This window comes from Impatiens glandulifera, chromosome 3 (assembly GCF_907164915.1).
Source record: "Impatiens glandulifera chromosome 3, dImpGla2.1, whole genome shotgun sequence".
Taxonomy (NCBI): domain Eukaryota; kingdom Viridiplantae; phylum Streptophyta; class Magnoliopsida; order Ericales; family Balsaminaceae; genus Impatiens; species Impatiens glandulifera.
Genome location: NC_061864.1, coordinates 63629937 through 63646169, shown reverse-complemented (window position 1 = coordinate 63646169; position 16233 = coordinate 63629937). Strand labels below are relative to the sequence as shown.

The following is a 16233-nucleotide window of genomic DNA, read 5'->3' as shown; positions in this document are numbered from 1 at the left end:
ATTTTTGGATGGATAACGATAAATTCAAGGGTATCCTCGAAAGTGTATGGTCAACAGATGTCAGAGGTTCCAACATGTACAGGGTTTCTGAGAAGCTTAAGCTCCTGAAGAATCATCTCCAAAGCTTTGACAAGAAGAAGTTCAGCAATATCTCCAATAGAGTTCTGGCTGCTAGAGAAGAACTGGAAGAGGTTCAGAAAAAGTTATTAAGGGATGCTAGTGATGAACAACTCAATGAAACAGAAAGATATGCGCTTGAAAACTTCAGGAAGCTGAGTCTGCTTGAAGAGAATTTTGTTAGACAGAAATCAAGACAGAGTTGGCTTTCGTTGGGTGACAAAAACACAGCTTTCTTCTACAGAAAATGCAAGGCTAGAAACATGAGAAACAATGTGTACAGGCTGAAGAATGATGATGGTGAATATGTTCAGGGTCAAAAGGGTGTCCAAGATCTGGCTATTGATTTCTATAAGCAGCTTATGGGTACAAGAAAGCAGCATCAAAGTCACCTGAATACCTTGTATCAAATTATTGATAGGAAAATCTCTGCAGAAGATAGTCGCGAGTTGATAAGGGTGGTCACGAAGGTTGAGGTTAAAGAAGCTCTGTTTAGTATTGATGGGAATAAAAGTCCGGGTCCTGATGGGTTTAATGCACAGTTCTTCAAAGATAATTGGTCGGTTGTGGGTAAAGATGTTACTGATGGGGTTCTGGAGTTTTTCAAAAACAGGAAGATGTTAAAGCAATGGAATACAACGGTCCTAACCTTGATCCCCAAAACTGCGGTACCTGAGAAAGTACAAGATTTCAGACCAATTTCCTGCTGCAATGTGATTTATAAAATAATTTCCAAAATCATTTCTAAACGTTTTAAAAATGTTATAGGAAAAATAATAAATCTTAATCAATCTGCATTCATCCCCGGTAGGACAATCTCTCATAATATTCTTCTCATGCAGAGCCTATTAAAAGGCTACGGGAAAAAGAAAATATCCCCGAGAGTGGCTTTCAAAATAGATATCAAGAAAGCTTTTGACTCTGTTAGATGGGAAGCCATTCGAGACTTTCTGGTTGTTTCTGCTTTTCCTATGATTTTTATCGAATTGATTATGCAATGCGTTTCATCATCCTGCTTTGTTGTTAGCGTCAATGGAGTCCACAGAGGCTATTTCAAAGGTGAAAACGGGGTAAGGCAAGGGGACCCCCTCTCTTCTTACCTTTTCGTAGCTATCATGGCGATCTTTGAGAGCATCTTCGCGATGTTCCGAAAGAATCGTCCATACATCTTTCACCCATTCTGTGAGGTAGAGGAGGTAACACATTTATGCTTTGCTGACGATTTGTTCATTCTAGCGCACGCGGACGTTGATTCCATTAAAACTATTAGGGCTGCACTAACGTTCTTTTCTGAGGTAACAGGTTTAACTATTAATGAAAGCAAAAGTGTGGCATTTTATGGAGGCGTGAAGGACGAAACAAAACAGGACATCTTCAACATCATGGGCATCAAGGAAGGCAGATTTCCCATAAGGTACTTAGGAATTCCGTTAACTGCAAAGCAGATCGAGATCTCACACTGCAAGCCGCTGATTGAAAAGGTAAAAAACACGATATCTGGCTGGGCAGCGAAAAAACTTTCTTATGCAGGGAGGATCGAACTTATCAAAACCGTGGTTATGGGCATAGTTGGCTATTGGGCGCAGCAAATGGTCATTCCGAAGAAGGTAATAAAGGAACTCGACACACTGATGAGAAACTTTATCTGGGGAAATAGTGGAAGAGGAGGAAAGAAAGTCAAATGGACCTCTCTCTGCAAACCGAAGGACGAGGGAGGCATCGACTTAAAGAACTGTATCGAGTGGAACAAGGCTCTAACCTTCAAGCATCTGTGGGCTTTGGAGCGCAATCAGGAGTCACTATGGATCAAATGGGTGCATACGAGATTTATGAAACACGAAACCAGCATCTGGACCTGCAAAATTCACGAAGGTATGAGCTGGTCTCTAAAAAAGATTCTTAAACTAAGAAGTGATATTGCAGATCTTTATGACATCCGACTAGGGGACGGGAAAGACACTCTATTCTGGCACGACCCTTGGTTTGAAAACCAGCCCATCATCGACAAGGAGCAGTTTCAAAATACTCGTATCAGAAGGGACTGCGCAAAAGCGAAAATCAGAGACATCAAATACGGGAATTGGAACTTGCTCTTGAGAAGAATTCCAGAAGGAAAGAGGATACTTGATCATATAAGTAACATACAACTACACGATAGACCGGATATTCATGAATGGAAAGCTGAGGACAATGGGAAGCTGGTATTGAAGAAAATATGGGAGGTAATCCGGGAAAAAGCGCAGAAAATAGAATGGGCTCCTCTTGTATGGTCAACGAAGATTATCCCTCGACACCAGTTCATCCTATGGCTCGCCTTCTGGGAAAGACTCAACACACGTGATCGTATCAGTAAGTATATGAGCATCCCGGACGCGAGCTGTCTTCTATGCATAGGAAATGAAGAAACCATAGATCACCTATTCGGGAGCTGTTGTATTGCTTCGGAGCTTTGGGACAGATTCTATAAAAGCCTGGAGCTGATCAGTTTCCCGAGCGAATGGAATGAAATCAAAGAAGCGGCACTACTCAAAGCCAAGGGAAATAGATTTGCAACAAGCGTGTTCAAGTGCGGCTTTGGAGCAGTGGTGTATAACATTTGGCAAGAACGGAATGCAAGGGTATATGACAGAACCCGCAGGAGCATTGACGAGTTATGGAAAGATATTGTATCGGATTGCAGCGCCCTCGCGGGAACGTGGAGAGTAATTCCAAGCACGGAGCAGAACTGGAATATCTGCAGGAACTGGAATTTACCGTTTTTTAAACTCATTAGAATTAAAAGCATTGTAAACAGATAATTCATTTACGTTTTTAGCTTTTATTCAGAATGTTACGACTTCAAAATCATTCTAGGCTTGTCTAGAATGATCTCTTAAACTCGTGGTTTTTTTTCCCGTTTTTGGGAATTTTTAATGAAATGACGCTAAATCGTTTTCCCAAAAAAAAAAAAAACTGTCAACATTTAGCAAATCCAAACAATGAGTGAATTTGCTAAGTGGGACCGGCTTCGTGAGCATGTCAGCAGGATTATGATGTGTGTTGATCTTCTTCAACTTGATTCTCCTCTTAGTACGAAGAAAATGATAGCGAACATCAATATATTTGGTTCTATCATGATGCACTTGATTTTTCGCCAAACAAATATCACTTAAGCTATCACAAAAAATAATTGCCTGATCATGATGGATGATAAGATCACTGATTAATCTTTTCAACCATATATCCTCCTTGGCTGCTTCAGTTAGCGCCATATACTCAACCTCGGTAGTGGACAACGTCACAGTCGATTGTAATGTTGCCTTCCAACTAACCACATAGTCACCAAGGGTATAAACATAACTAGTCATTGATCTTCTACCATCGATATCTACAACATAATCTGAGTCCGAATAACCAGTTACGAGACACTGATTATTACTCCCATAAATGAGACCAACATCGGATGTGCCTCTCAGATAGTGAAATATTCGCTTTACCGCTTGCTAGTGTTTCTTACTAGGTCGAGACATAAACCTGCTAACAACACTAACTGAATACGCAATATCAGTTCTAGTGCATACCATGACATTAAACTACCCACCGCACTAACATACAATACATGAGACATATATAACTTCTCAGCTTTAGACTGTGGTGCGAATGCAGACAAATGATCAGTAACAGATGTAGGAGTATTAAGAGCCTTTGCTGTACTCATCCCCAAACAAGACAACATTTTCAAAATATAACTCTTCTGTGAAAGAAATAGCTTCTTTTGAACTCGATCTCTTACTATTTTCATGCCCATAATTTTTCGTGCTCCACCTAGATCTTTCATATCAAACTCGGAACTAAGAAGGTCTTTCAGCTTTTGAATCTCCGACATCTTTTTGGCTATGATTAACATGTCGTCTACATACAGGAGTAAATAAATCAAAGAACTATCACCGATTTTATTGTGATAGACACAACAATCATATGCACTCCTATTGTAACCATGTTCACTCATGAAATTGTCGAACCGTTTATACCATTGTCGAGGAGACTGTTTAAGTCCATACAAAAACTTCTTCAGACTACAAACATGTGTTTCCTTACCAGGAACAAGAAATCTTTCAGACTGACTCACCAGTATATCCTCCTCAATCTCACAATATAAGAAAATCCTTTTCACGTCTAATTGCTCGAATTCCAGATCCTGATGTGCTACTATAAAGAGTAGTACCCTAATAGAAGTGTGTCGGATTACAAGTGAGAATATCTCATTGTAGTCTACGCCTTCCTTTTGACTGAATCCCTTTGCAACTAATCGTGTTTTATATCTGGTCCCTTCAGCACTAAAGGTTCCATCTTTCCTTTTAAAAATACATTTGCACCCAATGACTCTTCTTCCCTTAGGTAAAGTAATCATCTCCCATGTATTATTCTTGTGAAGTGATTCTATTTCCTCACACATGGCAACAATCCATTGCGCAGAATCACCACCATTAACAACTTTATTGTAAGAATATGGTTCGTTATGTATGACATCTTCAGCTACCTGAAGTGCATAACTTACCATTTCTTCAGTATCATTCATAGAGGGACTGATTGTCCTACTTCCAGGACCAGTTGAGATCTTTCTTCCCTCGATTGAATGAATTAACCTGTCAGGAACTTTAATTTGCCTTCTAGGTCATGTTGCACTGTTAGATTGACTTTCAGGTGCTCTAAATTGATAAACTTCCTCAGATGGCTTATCAGTATCGTGTGTCATGTCAATTGTCCCTTGAACTAGAGCCACCTAAAGCTCCACCTATTTCTCGGTATTATTATTTTCTCCAGAAAGTGATGGCTTGATAGAGGAGTTAAGTATAAACTTTTCATTAAATATGACATCCCTACTGATGATTACTCTACCTTCAGAAGATGACCAGATTCTATATCCCTTGACTTCATCTCCATAGCCCATGAAAATACCCTGTTTTGCCCTTGGTTCCAACTTCCCTTCATTAACTTGATGATAAGATATGCACCCAAAGACTTTCAAATGAGAATAATCAACAACGTTACCAGACCATACCTCGTAAGGGATTCTGCAATCAATCTCAGTGTATGGTGCACGATTTATCAGATAGCAAGTCGTTAAGACATCCTTGCTCCAGTATTTTCTAGCCAATCCAGCATTAGAGAACATGCTTCTAACTCTCTCTAACAGTGTTTGATTCACCATTTTTGCTACACCATTCTTCTGTGGTCTACCTCGGACAGTGTGATATCTTGCAAGCAATCCCCATATCCCTACAGAACTCATTAAACTCAGATGAATAGAATTCAAGTCCATTATCTGTTCGCAGCCTCTTAACCTTCTTTCCAGTTTGATTCTCCATCAGTGCCTTCCAATGTTTGAAGGTCTTAAATACCTCGCTCTTATGTCTTAGAAGATACAACCAGGTCATCCTTGAGTAATCATCTATGAATGTTACAAAATAGTTATAACCTCATATACCTTCAACTTGAACAGGACCCAACAATCAGAGTGAATATAATCCAGTGTGCCTTTCGTTTTATGAACTCCCTTACTGAACTTACTACGATGTTTTTTCCCGAAAATGCAGTGTTCACACAACTCAAGGTTGGTAACCTTGTGGCCAGATAAAAGATCCCGTTTGGACAGAATTTGCACCCCACTCTCCCCCATATGTCCAAGTCGCATATTCCATAACTTGGTTACATCAGGGTGCCGATTCACAGATTTGGATGCGACCGCAGCGGAACCTGTCAGCATCTTACCTTGTAGTATATATAAGGTATTCTGTTTGATACCTTTTAGTATTATTTTTGAACCTTTACTGATGCACAATGTTCATTCTTCACAGCTAAACTTAAAACCTTTAGCATCTAAAATTCCTAAAGATATTAAGTTCTTCTTTAGTTAAGGAACATGCCGAACGCAAGTTAGGGTTCGTATCTTACCATCATCAGTCAGAATCTTAATAGTCCCAATACCCACCGTTCTACATATGACATCATTTCCCATGACAACATTTCCACCATCATAATCTTCATAAGTATCGAACCATTCTTTGTTCGGACTCATATGATATAAACACCCTGAATCCAACACCCACGTATTAATAAGTTGTAGAGAAGTGTTAGCTACAAGGACAATGTCCTCCTTCGAGTCGGTGTCTCTGTCTTTATGTGCTATCGCACCCGTAGAATATTTGCCCCTTTTCTTAGGACAATTATTCTTCCAATGACCATGTTCTTTACAGTAATTGCAGATGTCTTTAGCACTAGGGCCCATAGCTTTGTATTTCTGATCCTTCTTCTTTCCAGACCCTTTGTAATTGACTGTGCTGGCAATCAACCTAGATGCTTGACTTTCTACAATTTCACCGCTTACCTTATGACGCAGTTCTCTAGTATGAAGTGCTGATCGAACTTCCTTTAGAGTTACGGAGTCTTTACCCACAACGAACAATTGAACAAAATTTTCAAACGAGTTGGGTAAAGATACCAACAAAATTAATACAACATCTTCATCTTCATCTTCGATCTTAACATCTATATTTTTCAATTCAAGTAATATAGTGTTTAACTTATTAAGATGTTCACGAAGAGACTTACCTTCAAACATACGAAGACTAAACAAACGTTGCTTCAATAATAACTTGTTAGTTAGTGACTTTGTCATGTACAAAGCCTTTAACTTCGACCACATACCGATTGCGGTATCTTCATCTGATACCTCAATAATCACTTCATCAGTCAGACAGAGTAAAATCGTTGAGTGTGCCTTTTCTTCCAAGACCACAAGCTCATTAGTGATTTTACCAGAAGTAGACTCCTTTGTAGGACCTGCAACTATCTTCGCCTTTTCCTTCGACAATGGTGCCCAGACGCCTTGTTGTTTAAGCAAGGCTCGCATTTTGATCTGTCATAGACCAAAACTGTTTCTCCCTGTGAATTTTTTGATTTTCAGATTCATTGAAGACATTCTCTCGCCAAAAAACAAATAGTGATAATCTGATCGGATCTAACCCGCTCTGATACCGAAATGCAAAAAAGTGATGAACAATGAAGTGTGAAAACACAGATGAAGAGAGATTTCTTATTGTCAAAGTTGAAGATAAAACAGATTACGGCAAATAAAAAAGAATTACAGATATCTAAATTCATAAAGAAAGAAAACGTAAAACACCTAACTTAATAAGCATAACTGTAGAATAAATGTGATGTAACTGAAATTATTAATTCATATACTAAAGGCAAAACGTTACAATATCATTCATAATACTATTATTATGACGCTTTTTGAGATTCGTTCAAGAAAGCTAGTAGAGTCTATCGGGAGTTAAATCATTTTTCTCGAGGATTTATGGGCTCGATAACTTATTGAATACTGTTTTTTAAATTTTTTTTCTTTTCATGTCATCATGCTGTGTAGTTGTGATTAATCAATTTGTTTTCATTTTTAATATAATGGACTTTTTTTAAAAAAAAAAATTATATTTTGTATGATCATACAATATCGAAAGTAAACTATATATATGTTTTGTCTCACACTTACCTAAACTATTAGGTTATCATAAAGGGTCACCCAAGGTTAGCCCCAAAGTGAGATCAGCTCGACAGCCAATTAGGCCACCATACAAAAATAAAATTAAAACCAACTCTAATAAAGTTTGAATTTGAAATCATAATAAATATTATTATAAAAATTTATCCATTATTTTTTATTAATTATAATAAAAAAAACTTTAATATATTTTTAATAACACACGTGATGTTATGCGGTATCAAAACATTAATTGTTTTCAAGTGGGTTATTACTATAACTTGTATGCTGAGTTATCCCCGTATGATTACTGTTAGGAGAAGATTTAGGAGCCAAAATACCGTATAAGATCTCGTTTTTTGGCTGGAGTATTATTCATGGTGGAATTTTGACAAACGACGTATGTATGAAAAAATGTTGTATTATGACTAGTCGGATGTGCCTTATAGAGGTTGAAACAACGTCTCACATTCTTCTACATTGTCGTGGGTGACAGACATTTGGAGTCTTTTTTGGAGCATTCCAAGAATCTAGTGGGCGATGCCTAAGTCTCTCAATAGTTGTTGAGTGGTTTGGATTGAGACAGTATATACAACATGTCTGAATCGTTAGGTTACTATCCGATTATTTTTTTGGTAGACTATTTGGCTAGAAATGAATCAACATACATTCAATGATTGTATTCGATCGATCTGTATAATTCATAACGACATTATTATGACACTATCTGAAATTCGTTATGGAAAGCCCACGAAGTCGGTTGAAATCATCGCCCTTCTTGAAGACCTTCGTGCACGTTAATTATTTTATTGTACATGATCTACAATTTTTGTTTTTTCTCCATTTTTTGTCCATGTTTTATTTCGTTGTGTTTAAACGAATTACATTTTTAATTTATCATAGATATTTAAAAAAAAATTAAAAAGATTTTCAATATAACATAAAATATAAAAATTAAAATAAAAAATAAGAATAATTATTAATTTCGTCTAGGCACCCAAACTTCGGGACGGTGGTCGTGTGCCAGGGACGGATCTAGGACTCAGTGTTGTGGTGAGTTTGAAAAAAAATGGAGGTAGACTTAAAAAAAATAACGAGAAAATATTTGATAAAACGAGTGGATAAATACAAATTTTACCATTTTTTTAATAATTAAATAAATAAACAGTGAATTATATTGAATATTTTTAAGAAATTAAGGTTAATGGCACATTTTTATCATAATATATGGATTTCATACCACCCGAGCCCCTACATAAATTCACTTCTGTCGGGTGCCACCAAATGTTCTCGTTTTAGTTGATCATAAAAATATATTTTATTTTTTATTTATAACCAATTTAATTACATAATAATATATATTTGCATGTTTTGAATTATTTATTTATTAAACTTTCCTAGGGATGCATTTGTTGTCCTTTTGTAAAGAAATGAATGGAAACAGGAATGGGGAAGCAGTAGAGGAATCCACAGACCAACAGAAACAGAAGTGGAGAGACAAAACATTATTATTTATTTATTTATTTTTAGCACAAATAATTGATTTTTGTAACCACTTCAGTTTCCGATTATGGTAACCTTAAACTACAAAAAGATAAACATTTGTTTTCTCCTTTTTCTTTTTTTTTAAATAATATTATCTTTCTTCTTCACATGATGATTGCCTATGTCTGACACGTGTTCATCACTAACTCGGGTTACCGTAGCCGTCCACTTCCGTAGCTTCACATTATTATAAATATTAACCCATCTCTCAAATATTAATTTTAAATTAATTAGTCCAGTTGTCTCCATTAGAATAATACTGTTTGTTTCTTTTTTTTCCCCTTTTTCTTTCTTAGAAGAGAAAGGGATCTGAGGAATATTATATAGAGGTCTCTATCATATGTTTACATGTATATATGTATTATTGGTTTGAAACACTATTTTATAAGGGAAATGGAGCACTATTTGAGTTAGAACCAAAAAAAATATATGAAAATATATATTTTTATTAAATATCAATTTAAATGAGAATATTGAGCCAATTTGAAAACGGAAAGATCCCGAGCTGGATCTGAGTTTTAGGCAACATTCTTGAATATAATTTAGTTATAAATATATTAACAAATTTAATAAAAAATTCTGACTTCAACTTGAGGTGTTGTAAACCAAATATATCTTAATTATATATATATATATATATATATATATATTAACAATTTAATAAAAAAAAAATTCAAACTCAAACTCCACACTTTTGCTTTGATCAAGTGTTTTCAAACAAAATCATGTTATCTATTTGAGGGTATTTATATATAATTTATTTGTCCCTTAACTTTTAGTAGTGCTATGAGTGTACATTTTTCAAATAATTTAATTTGAATAATTAATTATGTGTCTTTAAGATTACATCATAGTTCAAATTTAAGTTTAAAAAATAATTAAATTATAAAATCCAATTTAGTTTGATAAAATTTATAACTTGATATATAATTTAGTAAGAAGTAACTTATAAATCATAAGAATAAAATAAAATTTTAAATTTCAATATTAGTTTTATAATTTATCAAAAAAAATATATTGAAAGTTATGTAATTGATAATTAATAGTAAAATCACAATAGAATGGTGAAACTTATCAAAATAATATTTGGATTAAAGTATACATTACTTTGTTATAAATTATTTGGATACAACTCAAAACAATTTTTTTTTTTAATATAGAAAGCTAGCTAGCATAACACCCTATTAACATTAATTCAAAACAATTTAAAATGATTAATTACATTTGTGAACAAAACAAAGACTAATGGAAAACTACTAAAATACAGAGCGCATGGTCAATCTAAGGCTTCAACAATCAACCTCAGTGAAACTATGAGATTCTCGGATATCGCTTAATCGACGACAACATGTCTTTGGCATTGCCAGAACCCTCTAACAACAACTCAATAACTCCAAACAACATTGATGGAAACAACCAATAAATATTATAGTTTTGAACAAAATAAATATAAAAAATAATCGGCCAATAAGATGTGACACACATTCGTTCAAGAGTCATCACGTTCAAAATTTATGTTTCCAAGCTCAGCGAGCTCAATTAACAACCGTCAAAACAATAAGACTTCATTGACAATTCATACTCAACAAAGGTCGGTGGTGACGAAGACTTGGTCATGCATATCGACAACAACATTGCCATGATTTTACTAGCAAAACATAGACGGCTCATGGATCCGAGAATTCCACAATAGACTAAATGATATTGAGTGTTTGATAAGATGTATACTGAGTGAGTCAGATTCATTATGGGTGAGATGTGTTTATTCAATTTTCATGAAAGAGGAAACTAGTATCTGAACGTGCAGAATCAAGCATGATATGCCTTGGTCTCTTAAAAATATTTTACGTTTAAAACAAGAGACTATGATACATATTACGTTTCGTGATGGTAAAAATACTTTGTTTTGGCATTCTCATTAGTTCGAAAATCAGCATTGTATGATGGCTACTATTTGTGATGTTGATGATGGAAATTGGAATTCCTTTACGAAGTGAATTCCAGAAGGTGTGAGAATTATAAATTTTATTCAAAGTATTCAGTTTAATGATGTTGTTGATTCGCATGTTTAGAAATTTGAAAAAGGATGGCAAGTTTGTTTCGAATATATTTGGGATATTATTCGTTTTAAAGGACATCTTGGTGGTTGGAACATGTGGTGTGGTCCATGAAAGTATCCCAATGCATCAAATTAACCTTTGGCTTAATTATCAGGAAAGATTGACTACTCGTAATCGTCTTAAAAAGTTCACGAGTATTCCAGATTCTAGTTATCTTCTATGTGTGTCAAATGAGGAAAACATTGATCATCTATTTGGAGAATGTTCTTTGTCTCCAAATTATAGAGTAATTTTTTCCTTCACGTGTATATCCATAATTTTCCAGTTTTATGGAATGAGATTAGAGTTTTAGCGCAACTCAAGTGTTTTTAATTGCTTTTTGGCGTTATGATTTATCATATTTAGGTCGAAAGAAACGCAAAAGCATTTACGAGAATTCGGAGGATGGTTAATCAAGTTTGGAATGACGTTGTTGTTGATGAAAATTCTCTTATCCATATGTGAAGACGTATTCCCACAAACGAACAAAATTGGGCCCTTAGTGGGAGTTGGAGCGTCCTTTCGTGAAAAATTACAGGTTTTTTCAATTTGTAAGGCGCTTTTGATTGTTAAACTTTTAATATTCCTATTCTTGTATTTTTTTTTTTTGCTTGAACTCTACATTTGTGTTCTGTTTGTTTACGTTTAAATCAAAGAAAAGAGTTGTTTTGCCTTGATCAAAATTTATGTTTTTCTTTTTTTTAATTTTTAATAAAAATGACTTGTCATTTTAAAAAACATAATAATATTAGTTTTTAACAAAATATTTAAACTTGAGATATTTTTAACCAGTATGAATATTAAAATTAAATATTAATATATAAAACTTAGTTTTAATTTTAGTTTTATCTTAAAAAATACTATATATTGTACCTATAAGTAAATAAAATATTTATAAATTATCCTATGATCATAAAAAGTTGTGTAGTCAATAAATGGGGAAATAAATGTGGTCCCAATACATCAATTTATACTATGACTAACATTTTAAGGAAGATAAATGACAAATCAAAGTGAAGTAAATTTATGCATATTGATCTGGTCAAGTGTCATTTTTGCATAAATATTGATATTAAAACTTTGAATCATTTTATGTGATTTTTTATTCTCTTATTCTATTTGAGAATGGCTGAATACATGATGATTTAAATAAGATAAAATAATTACTAATAAGATGATTGTTTCTCTTAGAACATCCTCTCTCCTGTTTTTTTTTCTTAAGTCATGGTCTCTAATTTTTTTTATTAAAAAAATTAAAACTTTTTCAAAGTAAAAAAAAAAATGAGAAAGATGTTTGAAATCTGATTATGTGAGAATATAATTAATTTTTTTAATGCTGTATAGTATATATTTATTTCAAGTAGTTCAACCTCTTTGTTTGAATTAATTGATGTTAAAATTCTTTTATTTATTTTTGTTGTGAAGATAATTTATTATTATTATTATTATCATTATTTTTATTTAAGTTTAAATTGTACTCTTATCTTAAATAGATATTATTATACATTAAAAAAACTACTCAATTCACATTAAAATAATTGATTTTATGCATCTATTTATAAAAATATTTGATTAATTAAAAATATAAAACTCAAATAACTTGTTGCTTATCATTTTGTTTGAATGTATGATAACAATACTCTCATATTTATTGATAAGACATTCACTTCAACTTCTAATTAGGAATTGAAAAACTTTTGTAATATTTAACTTTAGAGTTCATAAACTTATATATTTTAAATTAATGGTTCCGACATTCGAAAACAGGTCACTAACAACGACCCATTTATTCTGAAAAAGGGTTATGCGTTGGTTTTGTATACCACTAATCTAACCTTAAAACATTATTATTATTATTATTATTATTATTATTTTTATTTTTATTGATATATTTATGAATTCTCCAAGTTTTAGGGTGCTACTTTTCAGGGAGAGTCTCACGTCGTTAATTGGTCCATCCTTCCAAGAAGGTTAAAATTAAAAATTCTGAGTTCTAGAGAGAGACTAAAACCGTTAGCGGTATCGTACATAGGTTTCTGAGTGCGCTCTCTCTCTCTCTCTTAATCCCTTTCTCTCTCTTAAATCCTTTGTCGTGTTCATCGTCTTAGTTAGCTGGTGATGTGAATTTTCAGAAGAATCCGAAATCACCATCATCAAGGTATGTAGAGTTTAGGGTTATATGTCTTCTTCAGTCTTCACTGTCCATTTCTCTACTCTCTCTCTCTAAATAGTTTCATGAGTCTTGAGGTTATAGTTTCTAAAGTTGAAATAATTATATGTTTATGATTTTTGGATTATAATTTTGATAGAGAAAGATGGGGAGAGGTAAGATCGTGATAAGGAGAATCGATAATTCAACAAGCAGGCAAGTTACTTTCTCAAAGAGGAGGAACGGGTTGCTCAAGAAGGCGAAAGAACTTGCCATCCTTTGTGATGCTGAAGTTGGAGTCATCATCTTCTCTAGCACAAACAAGCTTTATGAATTCTCAAGCTCCAGGTTCTCTCTCTATCTTTCTCTCTCTAAAGTGATATAGACATGATTAATGGATCTTGAAATTAAAGTCTTCAAAACCCTAAACATCAATAAATGATATATGGAATTGGTTGAAGAATTAATCCAAATTTCATTAGAAATGATGATACCAAATTCATTAGGTCACTTCACTTTACATGTGATCATGTTATATATCATTTATGATAATCTTCAAGTGCAAGTTAGGAACCCTACTCTAATCACAGCTAAATTTAGCTGTAGTAGGATCTTTATAAAAATAGTATATGAAAAATTCATAATTAAGTTCATTTGGGTAATCTAGTTTTTATAAAGTTGGAATTATTAATTTAATTATTTTCTTAAATTATTTTTTTGAAATGATAAAACATTATTAATCCATAATTTTGTAAGAACTAAGTGTGAAAATTACTCAGATAATTTTTTAATTAATGAGAATGAGTACATCTCGTTGTCATGGTAGGATGACAATGAGGCCGTTCGGGACAGAGAATGCATTTACCATCTCTGTCCCGTTTTTATTTAGAGAATTTTTTTAATACCATTCTCGCCCCGTTCGGTTTCGTCCGGTTTCGGGGAATCCCCGCATAGCACCGTTAATAAAATATTTTAAAAAAAATAAAAAATTATACAATAAAATTATATAAACGAATTTTTTAATATAATATATATTAAAATTTTATATTAATATAAAAAATTAACTTACACCTTTATAAAATATAATGAATAAATAAATATGTTTAATTATGTTTATAGTGTTCGGGACAGAATTGATATGAGATCGAGGCGGGGACACAAATATCATCCCCGCCCCATCCCCGTTCAGTTTCGGGGAAAAATCGTCCCAAACGGGTCAATTCGGTTTGGTTTTTGCGATGCGGTTTCAAATTGTCATCCTTACTCATGTTCCTCCACTTTCATTCAAAGTGTTTCCGGTGAGAATCGAACTCGTAATCTTTTAGTCTTTTGAATCGACTTTTTCCACCGAACTACTTAATGAGTTTACAACAAATATGTCCCTATCATCTTGATTGTTTGTATGTGAGAAATATGAGAAAAGGAATCCTTTTGGTAACTCAATATGCCAAGATCAACACAAATCTTTATGCCTCTAGTTGGACTATCAATGTCTCAATCTAGCATTCATTCATTGAGGAGGATAAAAGGGGATCATTTGAGGAAATAAAAATTTGGATTCCACAAGTGAAAACTGAGGGACCACCTACTAATAAGAAGGAACTTGGCGCAAATGAAGGGATAGACTACGAGAACGCAAACTCAACCAAATTTACTGGAGGTAACTATCAAGGAGGATGGATGTTTAGATGGACTTGATGCCTCACATGATGACATGCTTAGAGATCGATTCAATGAGATTCGTCTCTATAGTCAACCCAGGTAATTTTCTAGTAGATTTTAGTCACGAACTCACCATGGTTGATGCAACGTCAGGGTTGACCCAATGGTGATGCTTGTATTGAGTCATTTTCAAGGTTCGAAACTCTTGGCCTATAGTCATTAAATTTATATGTAGGAAAACTAACCAATTAAGTTAAATTAATTTTGTTAATTTTTATATTAAATTATTATACATCTCTATATCATTTTAAAAGTGGTTAAAAAAATTAAAAATTACAATAGCCCACTCATGAATATCAAACATTCAGGGTCGGGCATGTGCACCGTCGTCGACAAAAGAGGAAGCATCGACCCCTTCAAGGAGGACTCACACGTTGAAGCAAAACTTCATCGTGAACCATCGAGTTTTTGAACGCAAGTTCCGCCTAAAGTCATTAAGTTGAGGGTACGTTTGCCCGGGCGTCTTGTTTCTTTTTGCCCCATTTTATCTCATTTTCTTTTTATTAGAGAGGATGCTATTGGAGTTGGAATTACCGCGACTAGTGACACTAGATTTGCCTCCAATGGATCATCGTTAAGGGATTTAAATTGTACTCATTCCAATTACCAGACTCAATGAGACGGACATTGTTATTTATTGTCACTACCTCCCCGTGTCATGATTGAGTAATTTGTGCGCATGTTGCCTGCCTTCCTTGGATGTGGTAGCTGTTTCTCAAGGGAATGAGATCAAGACTAAAACCGCATCATTTTCAGCCTAGCTAGAGAGGCAATGAACCCATCTTAGCCTTTTCAAGTGTGACCTTGGATGAGTGGAAGTAGGATCGATCGGTCCTAAGGTGAGACAATCAATGCAGCCCGCCTAGCTTCTCAATCTTAGTGCCCTAAAATAAATTTATAAAAAAGCACTTTAACAAGATTTGAACTTAAAACCTCCTAAAAAAATATTATACTATTTAACAACTAAATTAAATTAATTATCTTAAATATAATATAAAATTATTAATATTTCACCTTCAAGAAGGGAATCTTGATTTCAAATTTTCGATCATCTGTCAAGGGAAAAGAGATAAAACTAC

The 16233-nt window shown here is 33.9% G+C and overlaps 1 protein-coding gene across 1 annotated transcript; it reads left to right on the top strand.

The window, feature by feature from the left end:
• The first annotated feature begins 13598 nt into the window (after nucleotides 1-13598).
• LOC124930617 (MADS-box transcription factor 57-like) lies at nucleotides 13599-15773 on the top strand. Its single transcript, XM_047470945.1, has 2 exons — nucleotides 13599-13780; nucleotides 15662-15773. Exons 1-2 carry the CDS (start codon nucleotides 13599-13601, stop codon nucleotides 15771-15773), a joined length of 294 nt encoding a protein of 97 aa, XP_047326901.1.
• The last annotated feature ends 460 nt before the right edge of the window (nucleotides 15774-16233 follow it).